Raw genomic sequence first — 14,766 nt, forward strand, 5'->3', positions numbered from 1 at the left:
CATGCATAAACCTGTTCACAGTAGGTGAAACTGACCCCAGGCATAGAAGCTATCAAAGGCTCCTAATGAAGCAGAACCACACCAGGTTCCACTGCTCAGGGGGTGAGTGGCTGGGTTAAGCAATACATTAAATAAACCCTAAGGATATTTTTCAACCATAATTCACTTCCAAAAATGAAATATGGAACAGATTAATATTATGGAGAGGTTGTGTGTTTGCTTTATAAGTCACAATCTTTTATTCATGAATATCTGCAGTGCAGATTCTGCAAAAGTACTATTTTTTTTCCATTTTTTCCAGGACACACTTGACAGCTGGAATGGTGTTTTTGATGCATTTTGTTTACCACAATACAGATATAAAACAACACAGAAATAAAAGGATTACAAAGTGCCAGATAAACAATGTTCACCATTTCTGAATTTCTAGCATATTGGGACATATATAAACAAGATTTCAAAAATAGAAGCTTCATGTTAGGACCTGAAATCCATATTTAGGCATCTAACAAGTGACCTGATTTAACTAATCAGAACCTCCCTCTGAGTGTGCAAGATCAAGAGGTTAAGGGCCTGGTTCTCAGAGGCTCTGAGGACTGGCAGCTGTCATTGACTTCAGTTAGAACTGTAGTACTTTGCTCAGCATCTCTGAAAATTAAGCCCTCAGGTCCAGATCCTCAAAAGTATGTAGGTACCTAATGCCCATTGATTTCAATACATACCTTTGATGATTTGGGCCTCAGGCTCTATCCTGCCAGATGCCCTCAACATTCAGTACCTCAGGATCACACCTTTTAGACACTGAATCCTGCAATGGGATTGCATTATTATTATTTGTGATTAGGATTCCAATAACATCCATGCCATGCTACGTATGAAGTCATGGTCCCCGTCCTGAAGGGTCTGCAGTCTATTTCAGTGGGCCTCCCAGGAGGTGGATTCTTTTGCAGAATAAAGACTATAATTTGTAATCTTTGGATCTAACAGTACTTTCTGGAACCTCTACTTTGTTTTTGTTTGGCTTTCTAATACATCTGTTTAATACATCACCTGCCTAATGCCGTTGATACATGAAATAATTTCAGCAATCTGTTATATAACAAGACTTTTCGCCCAGAACCCCAAAAAACTAGCTCTGCAGCTAATTGCATAAAAAGAAAACATCCTTTATAGTCAGAGAATAAATAAATGAATAAACTCCTGCTTGTGCTCTAGTGCAGGGTTCTCAACCTTTTTCTTTCTGAGCCCCCCTCCCACAACATGCAATAAAAACTCCACGGCCCCACCAGTGCCACAACAACTGCTTTTCTGCATACAAAAGCCAGGGCTTGTGTTAGACCAGAGGTGGGCAAACTACGGCCCACAGGCCACATCCAGCCCACAGGACCCTCCTGCCCGGCCCCTGAGCTCCTGGCTCGGGAGGATAGCCCCCAGCCCCTTCCCTGCTGCTCCCCTTTCCCCGCAGCCTCAGCTCACTGCGCCGCCGGCGCAATGCTCTGGGCGGCGGGGCTGCGAGCTCCTGGGGCAGCGCAGTTGCAGAGCCCGGCCTGACCTGGTGCTCTGTGCTGCACGGTGGCGTGGCTGGCTCCAGCTGGGCGGCGGCGGCTGTAGCGCCGCCAGCCACCGGTGCTCCAGGCAGCAGGGTAAGGGGGCAGGGAGCAGGGGGGATTGGATAGAAGGCAGGGGAGTTCTGGGTGGTGGTCGGGGGGTGGGGTGGTGGTCAGGGGGCGGGGAACAGGGGTTGAATGGGGGCAAGGGTCCGGGGGGGACAGTCAGGAAAGAGAGAGGGGGTTGGATGGGGAGGTGGGCGGCAGTCAGGGGCAGGGGTTCTGGGGGCAGTCAGGGGACAGGGAGAAGGGGTGGTTGGATGGGGCAGGATCCCAGGGGAGCAGTCAGGAATGAGAGGAGGGGTTGGATGGGGCGGCGGGGGGCAGTCAGGGGTGGGGGTTCTGGGGGCTGTCACGGGACAGGGAGTGGGGGGGATGGATCGGGCAGGGATCCCAGGGGGGCCATCAAGGAACAGGGAGGGTTGGATGGGACAGGAGTTTAGGGGTTTGGGCCGGGCCATGCCTGGCTGTTTGGGGAGGCACAGCCTCCCCTAACCGGCCCTCCATACAATTTCCGAAACCCGATGTGGCCCTCAGGCCAAAAAGTTTGCCCACCCCTGTGTTAGGGGATAGCAAGTAAGGAAGTTGCCTGGGGCCCCATGCCACAGGGACCCCCATTGCTCAGGCTTCAGCTACATTGCTCAGGCTTCAGTTTCAGCCCCAGGAGGTGGGGCTTTGGCTTTCTGCCCTGGGCCCCAGCGAGTCTAATTTTGACCCTGCATGGCGGATCTCCTGAAACCTACTTGTGGCCTTTTAGGGGGCCCTGGACCCCTGGTTGAGAATCACTGCTCTAAGGTATCTTAGTGGAAACACAGTTATTTTTTCCATTTCAAATATTAAAAACCATAATTTGATAGGGGGACACATTCATTCTAAACCATAAATTGTCCAATTCAAAACTGTCTCAGGAAGTTAGAGCATTCTCATAAAATCTCTTTCAACTGTGTTTACTGCAAGCCTACTTAACACTATCCTACCTGGGATCTAGTCCTGTTCCCACTTAAGTACTTTGAGATTGCCTCAATCGGAGCATAATCGGGCTTTTGCTTTATAAAATATTTTGCATTAGCTTATATAAAATGAGAATGGATTGAAACTAAGATTTATATTAATTGAATATTGCTCAAAGAAGCAGAAATAAACAATTATGCGATCAAGATGCTATGTCATTAAAATAGGTACAAAAATCCACTAAGCTATTTACACGTCAGTCTAGCACAAATATTGACATAAGGAAACATTTAAAAGCTAATTATCTCCAGCGTGAAAGGTAACTTTGTTGGGGAGGGATATGACGACTGTCTACAAATGCTGGAAATATATAAACACCCAGGATATAGAGAAACAATTTAGGCTGATACATGAGGATATAGTTCTGGATTTAGCAAAGCATTTGGGCATGTGCTTAAGTTTAAGCACATGATCAAGTCCCAGTAACATGCCGAATAGCAGGATCAAACAAAAAATATTCGGACAGTGAGCTGTTTTACGCTCTGCAAGTCTCCAAGGGAAGTGGCAGAGGCTTACTGCCTAGGACTTTTAAAACTAAATTGGAAAAAACATTAGAACATGTAGTGCAGAGAACAATCCTCCATGTGATGGACAGATGGTCAGGCTGATTCAATAGGTGTTTTCAGTCGCTCACTTCTCATTGGATCTTCATTCGATCTTTTAAAATCAAGATTGAATGTTTTTCCAAACGATATGCCCTAGTTCAACCACAGATACTGAACCTGAAGCAGCAGTTAATTCAGGGAAGTCCTAAGGTCTGTGTTACGTGCAGGTCAGCTTGGATGATCACCATGGTCTCTTCTAAATTAATGGTAAATTCTCAGAATGGAGAGGAGTAACTAGTGGTGTTCCCCAAGGGTCAGTCCTCAGACTGATCCTATTCAACTTATTCATAAATGATCTGGAGAAAGGGGTAAACAGTGAGGTGGCAAAGTTTGCAGATGATACTAAACCGCTAAAGATAGTTAAGTCCAAAGCAGACTGTGAAGAACTTAAAAAAGATCTCACAAAACTAAGTGATTGGGCAACAAAATGGCAAATGAAATTTAATGTGGATAAATGTAAAGTAATGCACATTGGAAAAAATAACCCCAACTATACATACAATATGATGGGGGCTAATTTAGCTACAACAAGTCAGGAAAAAGATCTTGGAGTCATCATGGATAGTTCTCTGCAAATGTCCATGCAGTGTGCAGAGGTGGTCAAAAAAGCAAACAGGATGTTAGGAATCATTAAAAAGGGGATAGAGAATAAGACTGAGAATATATTATTGCCCTTATATAAATCGATGGTACGCCCTCATCTCGAATACTGTGTACTGATGTGGTGTCCTCATCTCAAAAAAGATATACTGGCACTAGAAAAGGTTCAGAAAAGGGCAACTAAAATGATTAAGGGTTTGGAACGGGTCCCATATGAGGAGAGATTAAAGAGGCTAGGACTCTTCAGCTTGGAAAAGAGGAGACTAAGGGGGGATATGATAGAGGTATATAAAATCATGAGTGATGTGGAGAAAGTGGATAAGGAAAAGTTATTTACTTATTCCCATAATACAAGAACTAGGGGTCATCAAATGAAATTAATAGGCAGCAGGTTTAAAACAAATAAAAGGAAGTTCTTCTTCATGCAGCGCACAGTCAACTTGTGGAACTCCTTACCTGAGGAGGTTGTGAAGGCTAGGACTATAACAGAGTTTAAAAGAGAACTGAATAAATTCATGGTGGTTAAGTCCATTAATGGCTATTAGCCAGGACGGGTAAGGAATGGTGTCCCTAGCCTCTCTATCAGAGGGTGGAGATGGATGGCAGGAGAGAGATCACTTGATCATTGCCTGTTAGGTTCACTCCCTCTGGGGCACCTGGCATTGGCCACTGTTGGTAGACAGGATACTGGGCTAGATGGACCTTTGGTCTGACCTGGTACGGCCTTTCTTATGTTCTTATGTTCTTCTGGCCTTTATGAAACTATGCTATTTACAAATCGTTGCCATCCTCCCTTAAAGTCTGGAATGCAGTAGAAAATTTTGGGGTTGTCTTTTACCCCCATATTCACAGCATGTATGGTTATTGTTACATATTTTAATGAAAAGTATTTTGATGCTAATTTAGATGGGAGGGAAACCCATAGGTGTCTGTTTCAGTCCTCCTTCCTTCTAGCAGTGGAAGGAATTGTATAATCAGGCTTTCTATTGACTTCAATAGGCTTCGGCTTAAGCTTAATGGGGACACTGTCACAGTAAGTGTACATTATTTATAATACAAAGTTCTTGGTTAATAAGCATTATACTATTAAAGCAAATATTTAAAGGTCTAATTTACTTTTCAGCACTAGTCCCGAGTGTTTATTTTTTGCATTTCTTTCCATTTGAAAATGGGAATAGTTGCAGATAAGACATCCTTCCCTGAGTTGTGTTCCTGGCTCTGAAATTAACTTGCTGGCTGGCCTCGATGTACCTCATTTTCCTCCATCTGTAAAACAGGGTTAAAATTGTTTGTCCACCTTTGTAAAGCACTTTGAGCTGGATGGCTGAAAAGCACTTATGTACTGTAATTGCGAAGTGTTCTAGTGAATTTGTTTCTCCTCTGTTTCACTTGCTGTCTCTCATGAATTATTGCCATGCTGAAATATTTAGGTTGTAGGCACTGCAGAATAATTTTCAAATACAACAATATTTTAATTGGATTTCTATATCTATATTATGCCCACAAAAACTATATTAAAGGAATATTATTAAAGATGCAAAGTCCAGGCCTCAGAAGTTTGGAAATGCCACAATTAAGATTGCCTCTGCAACTTAATTTGACCCTCTCATTCTGCATATGCATAACAGTCTTTAATTATATGCTCACAAATCATTTTTCCACAGATACTCCATAAATAGGAAAAACGTGGATTTGTCCAATTCCTGATTAATCTGATTCTGAAATTTAGTTCAATGAATGCCTGCATACAATGAATCTGTTTAAAAATGCATTTGCAGTGCAGGAATTAATATAAAATTCTATACAATAAAGTCATTAAAAATGCATTTGCAGTGCAGGAATTAATATAAAATTCTATACAATAAAGTCATTAAAAAAAACAACCAAAGGCCATAATTTTGAAATTTGGATGATTACAGTTGGGCACCTAAATCTATATTTATGCACCTTAGTAAAGGTGGCCAAATTTGCTGTTCCCACTGACATGAATGGGAGCTGAGAGTGTTCAGAGTTTCTGAAAATCAGGGCACCATTATTTAAGTACCTAAATATGGATTTAGGTGCTGGACTTTAAGCACCCAAGTTTGAAGAATTTAGCCAAGGATTTTGAAAGAGACCTAAAATAATTAGACCCATTGATTAATTCTGTGAAATGATTAAAAAGAATTTTGCATCACATTGCTATCTCTACACAGAGTGACCTCTCTTGAATGTGTATGTGGTTAAAAGGCCTTACTCATGGGCATCAGAGTGATTCATTTAAAAGCAGGTCTTTAGTGCGATGACACTTTCCATGGAGTCATTTGAGGCAAAGGTCACATGTGTGCATGTAAAATCAATCCTGGAAGCAGCTCCTTTGTTCCAAAGGCATCTTCCAATTGAGCCATTGTCTTCCAAGGACAGCTGGCACCCTGACTTCATCTGCATTGGATCAATCTCAAAAGCAAGCCATACAGTGGACAAACAAAACAAGCCAGGATCACTGCACCTCTCACAATTCACTCTGACTCCAAGGGAAGAGCTATTGCAGTGACTGTAAGAAAAGTGATCTAAACTCCTATTAACTCATGGATAAGAAATACAAATTGGTACGGTAGGATACTGTTTTCTTTTTTTCCACGTATTATAACATCATCTTAAAAATAGTGTTGTATTGTTAAAGTAAATTTACAGATAAAGTGAGGCTACATCGTAGTACTACACAGGTTATTTTTAATTTAACACAGCAGGGATTTTGACAAGTTTCAGGTGTTTTAGATACAACATTTAGACATTGTGATGAAATGCCTTAGATTGAAACTTAGGTAGGAAATATTATTTAATGCAGAAAGAGTAATTAGCTTATACTAATCCTATTACACATAGCAGAGGTAGTCCTATCCTTTTCCCTTTCATTTCTTTGTAGTTTATAGCATTGTTAAAGTTGGCATCCAGTCCAAGCACTATTAAAGTGGCTTGTGTTTTAAATGCATCTTTTCCCTATAATGTCAATATTATGGAAATAAACCAATTTATGAGTTAAACAAACATAGATTTTGGCTTTTGATTTAACCAACATTAGACAGCTGTTGAGTATTGAATTTGTATAAATAGTGGACCTCTTTAAACTAATCTGTCTAAATGGTGTTTCCATGAAAGATACCTCTACCTAAGCTTTTCCTGGGGAAATGTGTGAATTTCCTTCCCCAAAGTGATAAAACCTCAAGCAGCTGTTAAATTTTTTTGCCCATCACTCTTCTAGGAATGGGAAATGTTGATTACCCTAGATGATAAGGCAAGATCAAAACAGCTCCTCCTTTGTAGTTCTCCATAGTACTGTTTTGAGTGTGGCATTTTTGATTAAGGTAATTTTGCAAAATAAAACATTGGGTCCCTCTGGATTGCTGATATCTGATTACTAATCATCTATACAAACAGCCTTTCAATTACTAATCAAGATGTATTTAAACTGGATGGTGGCCATTGCCATTAAATCAGTGATAGACAAAAACTGAGCTGAGCTCTGTGGGGTGAAGCATTTCAGTAATGTCTCTGCTTAAAAAGACAGAGACCATTAAATACATATGTATCTTTCTATTGCAAAGAAAGTACTTGCTTCCTTTGTTCAAAAGATTGTGTTAACACAATGCTATCAAGGTTATTTTGTAAGTTTCACAAATGTCTCTCTTCCCTCACTGTTTATGGTATAATTTTGTGCAAATGTAGGCTTGCAATATTTTCCTTACACATTGACTGGATAGTATGTGTTAGTGGAGTGAGGAGGAACAGAGTTTGGGGAGAGAGAATAGCATGTAGGGGGGAGATGACTAAGCATATGGAAGGAAAGAGCAGCAGATAGTGAAGAAAGGTCAGAGCACTGTCTCTAACATAATAGCATGACTGAGCTCACAGTTACTGGCACTGAACTACATATAGAAAGCCACAGAAGTTCCTATATTGAAATTAGAACCATTTTACATCAGACAGCAATTTCATCTAAATGAGCGTGGCCAGAGTTATATTGGATGCTAAGAAAACATATTGACAAAAAATACTCCTCTGATGTACTAATATTTAGGCTAGTAACACTTTCTCCATTTCAGAGGATGCAACTTCGTAACACAATGGTTACAGTCTGAGAGTATAGTCATGCCGTGACCAGGTTTCCAAACATTCATAATGGATGCCAGCTAAGTTTGAATGACTGCAATATGTATAACTATAGTAGTGTCATTCCTGAATGCTGTATCTGTTAGTAAGAGCACTCATATAGGATGTCAGATTTGATTCCCCAGTACTAATTTAATTAAGACTGTGGAGGTGGAGGTACTACTTTTCACAGAGGGATAGAATGAGGTAAAATGATATTGTGATTTGCCCAAGATCACATAATCAGTGAGTGGCAGGTTTGGAAAAGAATCCAGACCTGATGCCCAGTCTCTGCTTTAATCATTAGATATAATTTACCAAATTAATGATTCACTGAAGTAAACGGAGTTATATATGATGCATTTGATCCAGTGCCAACACATTGCTACTAATAAAATAGCTTACACGAGTACTGTAAAATACTACCCTTCACACATGCATGTGTTCACTGGGTAATTGGGTAAAACTCTATGGCCTGTGTTATAGTGGAGCTAGATGATCTAAAGCTCCCTTCTGGCCTTACAATATATGGATCTATGAATTATGTTCTTCACTAATCCAGAATGCTAGAGACCAGTGCAGATATCACTATGCATGCCAAATGAATTCATATGGGCCATATGCATATAGAATTACTGATTTGCTAATAGATTACATTTTGATGCTGCATATAATTTCAAAGTTCTGTCATTCAGAACAGTTCATGACAAATGATAGTTGCTTCAGGAAAAAATCCTAATATCAAAATATCAATATCTTCTCAAAGTTGGAAGATTATGCATTTTTCTGAAGATGCTTATTTGCAAAAACTCTGGTTGCTGGTGCTATACAAGAAAATCCTAACTCTAAATGTAATCTTGATGAAAAGAGAAATATGAAAATGTAGCCACAGCCGTTAACCTCTCTCTTCTAGTCCTGGTCTGATCTTACTAAAACTTTCTATGCTGTTGAAGATAGCTCTTCCTTTCATGCACGACTGAAGCAGAAACCTGGTGTCACCAGCGCTTGCTTGTCATGCATTTAATACTACTTAGCTACTCCTTTTAAATTTCTGGTGGAGGATTCACATCCTTCCTCCAACCTTCCCCTTGTGGAATTCTCAAGATTCTATCCCTAACTTTTGTTCTTTCTCTCTATATAATACTTAGTCCTGCTATGAGTACAGGGGACTAGACTAGATGGCCTCTCAAAGTCCATTCTGGTCCTGATTCTATCATTCTATGTTATAGTGTCTCTCTGAGATGTCTCATGGGTAGCCTCAACTGTTGACCATCATCTCTAAAGGAATGACACCCATTTTTACATCTGCCTGGAGAAACTCTCTGATACTTCTGTCTCCAATATATTTGTATCTTTTGATTCTGCCAGATCCTGGCTATCCCAGATCTTCCTACAACTGAATGCATCAAACACCTTCTGGGTAGAAAGTTCTCTTAGGGTTTGTCTGCACTACCACATGGGGTTGATCTAAGATATACATCTTCAGCTACGTGAATAGCGTAGCTGAAGTCGACATACTTAGATCTACTTACCGCGGTGTCTTCACTGCAGTAAGTTGACAGCTGACGCTCTCCCATCGACTCCGCTTGCGCTTCTCGTTCTGGTGGAGTGCCGGAGTCGAAGGGAGAGTGCTCACCGGTCAATTTATCGCATCTATACTAGATGTGATAAATCAACCCCCGCTGGATCGATCGCTGCCCGCCGATCCGGTAGGTAGTGTAGACAAGCCCTTAGTCTCATTGCAGACTTTGCTATCACTCTCCTCATGTAAACCTTCACTTTGTTCCAAAGAGCAGAAATCTTGAAGTCATCCTTGAACTTAACCTTATTTTTTCCTCCCATATCATCATCTGTGTAAGTCTGCATATCATTTCTGGAACACTGCCAGAGCTGTTCTTCACCCTTTTTCTGCTGAAATCCTTACTTGTGTTGCAGTCATATTCCATCCCCACTATTACAATTTCCTGTTTCACACTATTCAATTGGAATAGTTGGGTGTGCAGGGGTGTTAGCTAGTTCTTGAATTGGGTAGCTATTTGCAGCTCTACCAGAGATGCACATGACACCACTACTAGTTTAAAAGAGAGGAAAAAGACAAGTGGAACGAGGGGATAATATAATCGCTATTTGTGTACCTAATATTCAGTAGCAGGCTGACTCCTAGAAATGCCAGCGATCCTGTTACAGCCCTGTGCACCGCTTTGAAAGTGCAGGACTTCACCTTTTCCTCAAAGGTGGCTAACGCTATAAACAAGAGAGTACAGGAACAGCCAGCCAGTCAAATTGGGAATGTCAAAGAGACCACAGTACAGTTTCTTGTAATAATATTTGGTTACCTCATTGTTGTGAGAAGAACCAAGTACAGCACAAGGTATATCCCATACTTGACTATTTTAATAAGAACAGTGCAGTACAAGTGTGACACAGGTATGCTGATAAGAGACTAAATTTTATTCCCTGGCTCCAATCACCGGACATGGTGATTACAAAAAGTTACTGCCCGGCACATGGAAAAGGGTCAGTGTTCACTCATTCCAGTACTGTTACAAACAAGTCATTGCACAAATTTTCATCATCATTTGAAGATTAGTCTAGTAGCCTTCTTTGTATTAGTTATATTCCTTCAGGGCATAGTACAAAATGAAAGATCAATCATGCCCATAGGGACTAATAACAAGTATTTCTGCTATAAGATGTGGCCAATCAGTTTGAAATAACAGAGGAGGAGAAAGACCTGAGTGAATTAGTTGATCATAGGAAGATTATAATCCACCAATAGGATGTGGCTGTGAAAAAGACAAATGTGACCTTATCAAGGACTTATCAAGTAGGTATTTCCAGTAGAGACAGCAAAATATTAATGCCATTGCACAAGGCATTAGTAAGAACTCATCTAGAATACTGTGTACAATTCCAGTCACCCAGGTTCAGGAAAGATGGATTTAAATTGGAACAGGTGCAGAGAAGATCATCTAGGATGATTGGGGAATGGAGATCTTATTTTACCAGAAGAGACTAAAAGATCTTGGCTTGTTTAGTCTAGCAAAATGAAGGTTCAGAGGGGAAATGATTGCTCTTTACAAACACATTTGCTGGGGGGGTGTTAAACATGAGGGAGGGAGGAGAGCTATTTAATCTAAAGGACAATGCTGGAACCAGAACAAATGGGTATAAACTGGCCATGAATAAATTGAGGCTGGAAATCAGGAGTTTTCCAGTTATCAGAAGAGTGGGGTTCTGCAACAACCTTCTAATAGCTGTAGTGGAGGCATACAACTGAACTAGTTTTAAGATGGAGCTTGAAAAATTTATGAATGGGATTATTCAGCCAGGTTGCCTGTAATAGCAGGGGACTAGACTCAATGAAACAGGAGGTCCTTTCCAGAGCTATCTGCCCACGCACGGCATCACCATTTTGGATTCCACCGAGACAATGGGCATGGGTAGTGCTGGGGGGGAGGAGGTTATAATACTGGTGGTGGGGTGAAACCTCATTGAAGCAGTGAGCATGCTAGCTGTCGTTCATTCAGGATAAGTGTCAGAAGCAGTTATGCTCCTTTTAGAGGAAAATAACTGAAGCAATAGGAGCCATGATCTGAAACACAGGCCACATGTAGGGCTGTTCAGGAGCTGAGTTGTGTGGGGGTAGGAGTTTCATTGAGGCTGAATGAAAATGCTGGAGGCTGGCTATTGTTTTAATGGAGTTGTGAATGTGTGTGAGGGAGAAGCAGACAGAAACACTAGAGGTGGAGCAGAAAGCCAAGGACATCCAGAAAAGCACTTGTAGCATGACCCTGAGAGAGAGCTAAGAGAGCGAACTTTTGGGATAGAGTGCTGGCTGGAAAAAAGAGGTGAAGATGACTGAGAAGCACGTAGTGGCTAAGCAGATATCATTTTTAACTGAGTAAGGGGTTGCTATTGTCTGTTTCAAAGGGATTTCCTGGGAAACAACCGAATAATTGTTTTCTGCAAAGTCTGAGCAATATAAAAATATTTTCCTTGCATCGCACCTAGCAATAATGAAAATTGAAGAGCAGATTATTTCTGAAAATCTTATAGGGTTGATAACAAAAAATGAACGTAGAGAAACAAAACACCACTAAAATCAATAAGTTTACCACCTTTAAATAGTAAACAGATCTGAGAATTTAGAAGTGATTGGAGTTCTCTAAAAAATTTAAATCCTGGAAATACTACACTGTCCATTCCACCCACTGGTTTACATTGCCAGGCAAAGATTACTTTAAAACAGACATTCTAGTGTTCTTTACTTATAAATAAAGTCCAGAGCCTCAATAACATAAAAACACATGTATTTTTGCTCTCAGGTGTTTCTTTTTCACTGTCACCAGGGCCGGCTCCAGGCACCAGAAAAACAAGCAGGTGCTTTGGGCAGCACATTTCTAGAGGCGGCATTCTGGCACCAGCCATCATAGGCGCCTACTCCAGGGCATGGGGAAAAAGTGCCCCCGCCGCCCCTACTCGCCTCCGCTCCGCCTCCACCTGCTCCCCTGAGCATGCCACCGCCGCTCCGCTTCTCCCCCTCCCTCTCAGCCTTGCCACGCGCGAAACCACTATTTCACACAGCAAGGCTGGGAGGAAGGGAGGGAGGAGAAGCCGAGCGGCGGGCGCTCGGGGGAGGCGGCGGTGGTGGAGCAGGGAGCGGTTCCTCTACCCCCCCCCGTTACTTCCTGCGCCCCCCCACCCAAGCTCATCTCCACTCCGCCTGCTCCCCTGAACGCGCCGCTGCTCCGCTTTTCCACCCTCCCTCGCCTGAGAGGGAGGGGGGAGAAGGGGAGCGGTGGCACGCCCGGGGGGTGCAGGCGGAGCAGAGGTGAGCTAGGGCGGGAGGTCGCGGGGGGTCCGCAGGAAGTAATGAGGGTGGGGGGAAATGCGGCACGCCGGGGGAGGAGGCGGGGCTGGGGATTTGGGGAAGGGGTTCGGAAGCTGTGGGGTTTGGCGGGGTCGGGGGCAGGGAGGCACGAAAAAAAAAGGGGGGCGGCCAAAATTTTGTTTGCTTGGGGTGGCAAAAATCCTAGAGCCGGCCCTGACTGTCACATAGCTAACTCTGTAGGTGCTACATTTTTATTTTCTGTTGCACTTCTTCAGAACTTGAAATATAATTCAGTTGTATACTATGATACAGGATTTAAAAAACAACCAACCAACAGAGCACATTTTGTTGTCCAAACATTGCGTGTACTTGTTTTTCCCTGAGAAAACAGTGAGTACTGTTCCAACAGGATGTTGTGGGTTCCCCACCCCCAGCCTTTTGTTCTTATATTTCCCTTCTCTGAGCTTTGATGTAATGAGAAAAAAACTGGCATTGGACTGAATTAGCGGTGACACAGTTCAATGCACACACTGTTTGATGAATAGTCATCTCTCTTAAATGATTAAAAAGTAACATGGAATTGTTTTTAGATTTTGTGGTTCACTATTCAAGAATGCTGAAGCAGATTCACATTTGGAAATATTGAGCACTGAGCATGTGCTGTGTTAACATTTTATATTTCACAGAGGATAGATCTTCTCTTCCCGTTCCCTCTAGGTTGTCTTTTTTCCTCTGTTCATAGCATGAACAACAAGGAGTCCGGTGGCACCTTCAAGACTAACAGATTTATTTGGGCCTAAGCTTTCGTGGGTAAAAAACCCCACTTCTTCAGCTGCATGCAGTGAAAATTACAGATGCTGGCATTATATAATGACACATGAAGAGAAGGGAGTTACCTCACAAGTGGAGAACCAATATTGACAGGGCCAATTCAGTCAGGGTGGATGAGGTCCACTCCCAATAATGGATGAGGAGGTGTCAATTCCCGGAGAGGCATAGCTGCTTTTGTAATGAACCAGCCACTCCCAGTTCCTATTCAAGCCCAAATTAATGGTGTTAAATTTGCAAATGAATTTTAGTTCTCCTGTTTATCTTTGAAGTCTGTTTCTGAAGTTTTTTTGTTCAAGTATGGATACTTTTAAATCTGTTCTTGAATGTCCAGGGAGGCTGAAGTGTTCTCCTACTGGCTTTTGTATGTTACCATTCCTGATGTCCGATTTGTGTCCATTTATTCTTTTACGTAGGGACTGTCCGGTTTGGCCAATGTACATGGCAGAGGGGCATTGCTGGCACACTATGGCATATATAACATTAGTAGACATGCAGGTGAATGAGCCCTTGATGGTGTGGCTGATGTTGTTGGGTCCTCTGATGGTGTCGCTAGAGTAGATATGGGGACAGAGTAGGCAATGAGGTTTGCTACAGGGATTGGTTCTTGGGTTAGTGTTTCTGTGGTGTGGTGTGTAGTTGCTGGTGAGAATTTGCTTCAGGTTGGGGGGCTATTGGACAGACTAACACGGCTATCCCTTGATACTTGTTCATAGCATGGAACATCATTGGGATATTAAGTAATCATTGCTATTTATTTTTGCTATGTTTAGCTTTGTAGTCATACTTGGTATTACTGGATAATTGCTTAATATACAAGCATTATTAATTTAAAGGAGCAAAGCTTGGACAGTTTTTAATTGGACACAGAGCTTTTCACCCCCAGGACACTGGTCTGACTCCAGCCCAGGTGGGTGATGGTTGTTTGCTCTTTAGTGACTTCTGAGTATGCTGTCCATATCATAACATCCACAATTAGCATCACCTATTTGCAGCCTAAGCAGGGAGGCCAAGAACACTATGCAGGGACATTGTATAGATGTCACGTTCAGCAAGATGGCTGCCAACAGTCGTAGATGCAGAAATACTGGTTGCAGTTAAATTATTTCCTAAATACTTTTCATAGTATTAATGTGTTGAATGTTTCTTATCT

At 42.0% G+C, this 14,766-nt stretch overlaps 1 protein-coding gene across 1 annotated transcript in view; it reads left to right on the plus strand.

The window, feature by feature from the left end:
* Nucleotides 1–6,375: 6,375 nt before the first annotated feature.
* Nucleotides 6,376–14,766, plus strand: part of ENPP2 (ectonucleotide pyrophosphatase/phosphodiesterase 2) — a 118,708-nt gene continuing 110,317 nt past the window's right edge. The window contains exon 1 of the mRNA XM_054018749.1: nt 6,376–6,411. Coding sequence (XP_053874724.1) covers nt 6,391–6,411 — 21 coding nt within the window. The 5' untranslated portion in view covers nt 6,376–6,390. The remainder of the gene's footprint in view (nt 6,412–14,766) is intronic.

Source organism: Malaclemys terrapin, chromosome 2, assembly GCF_027887155.1.
Source record: "Malaclemys terrapin pileata isolate rMalTer1 chromosome 2, rMalTer1.hap1, whole genome shotgun sequence".
In the NCBI taxonomy this organism is placed as follows: Eukaryota; Metazoa; Chordata; order Testudines; family Emydidae; genus Malaclemys; species Malaclemys terrapin.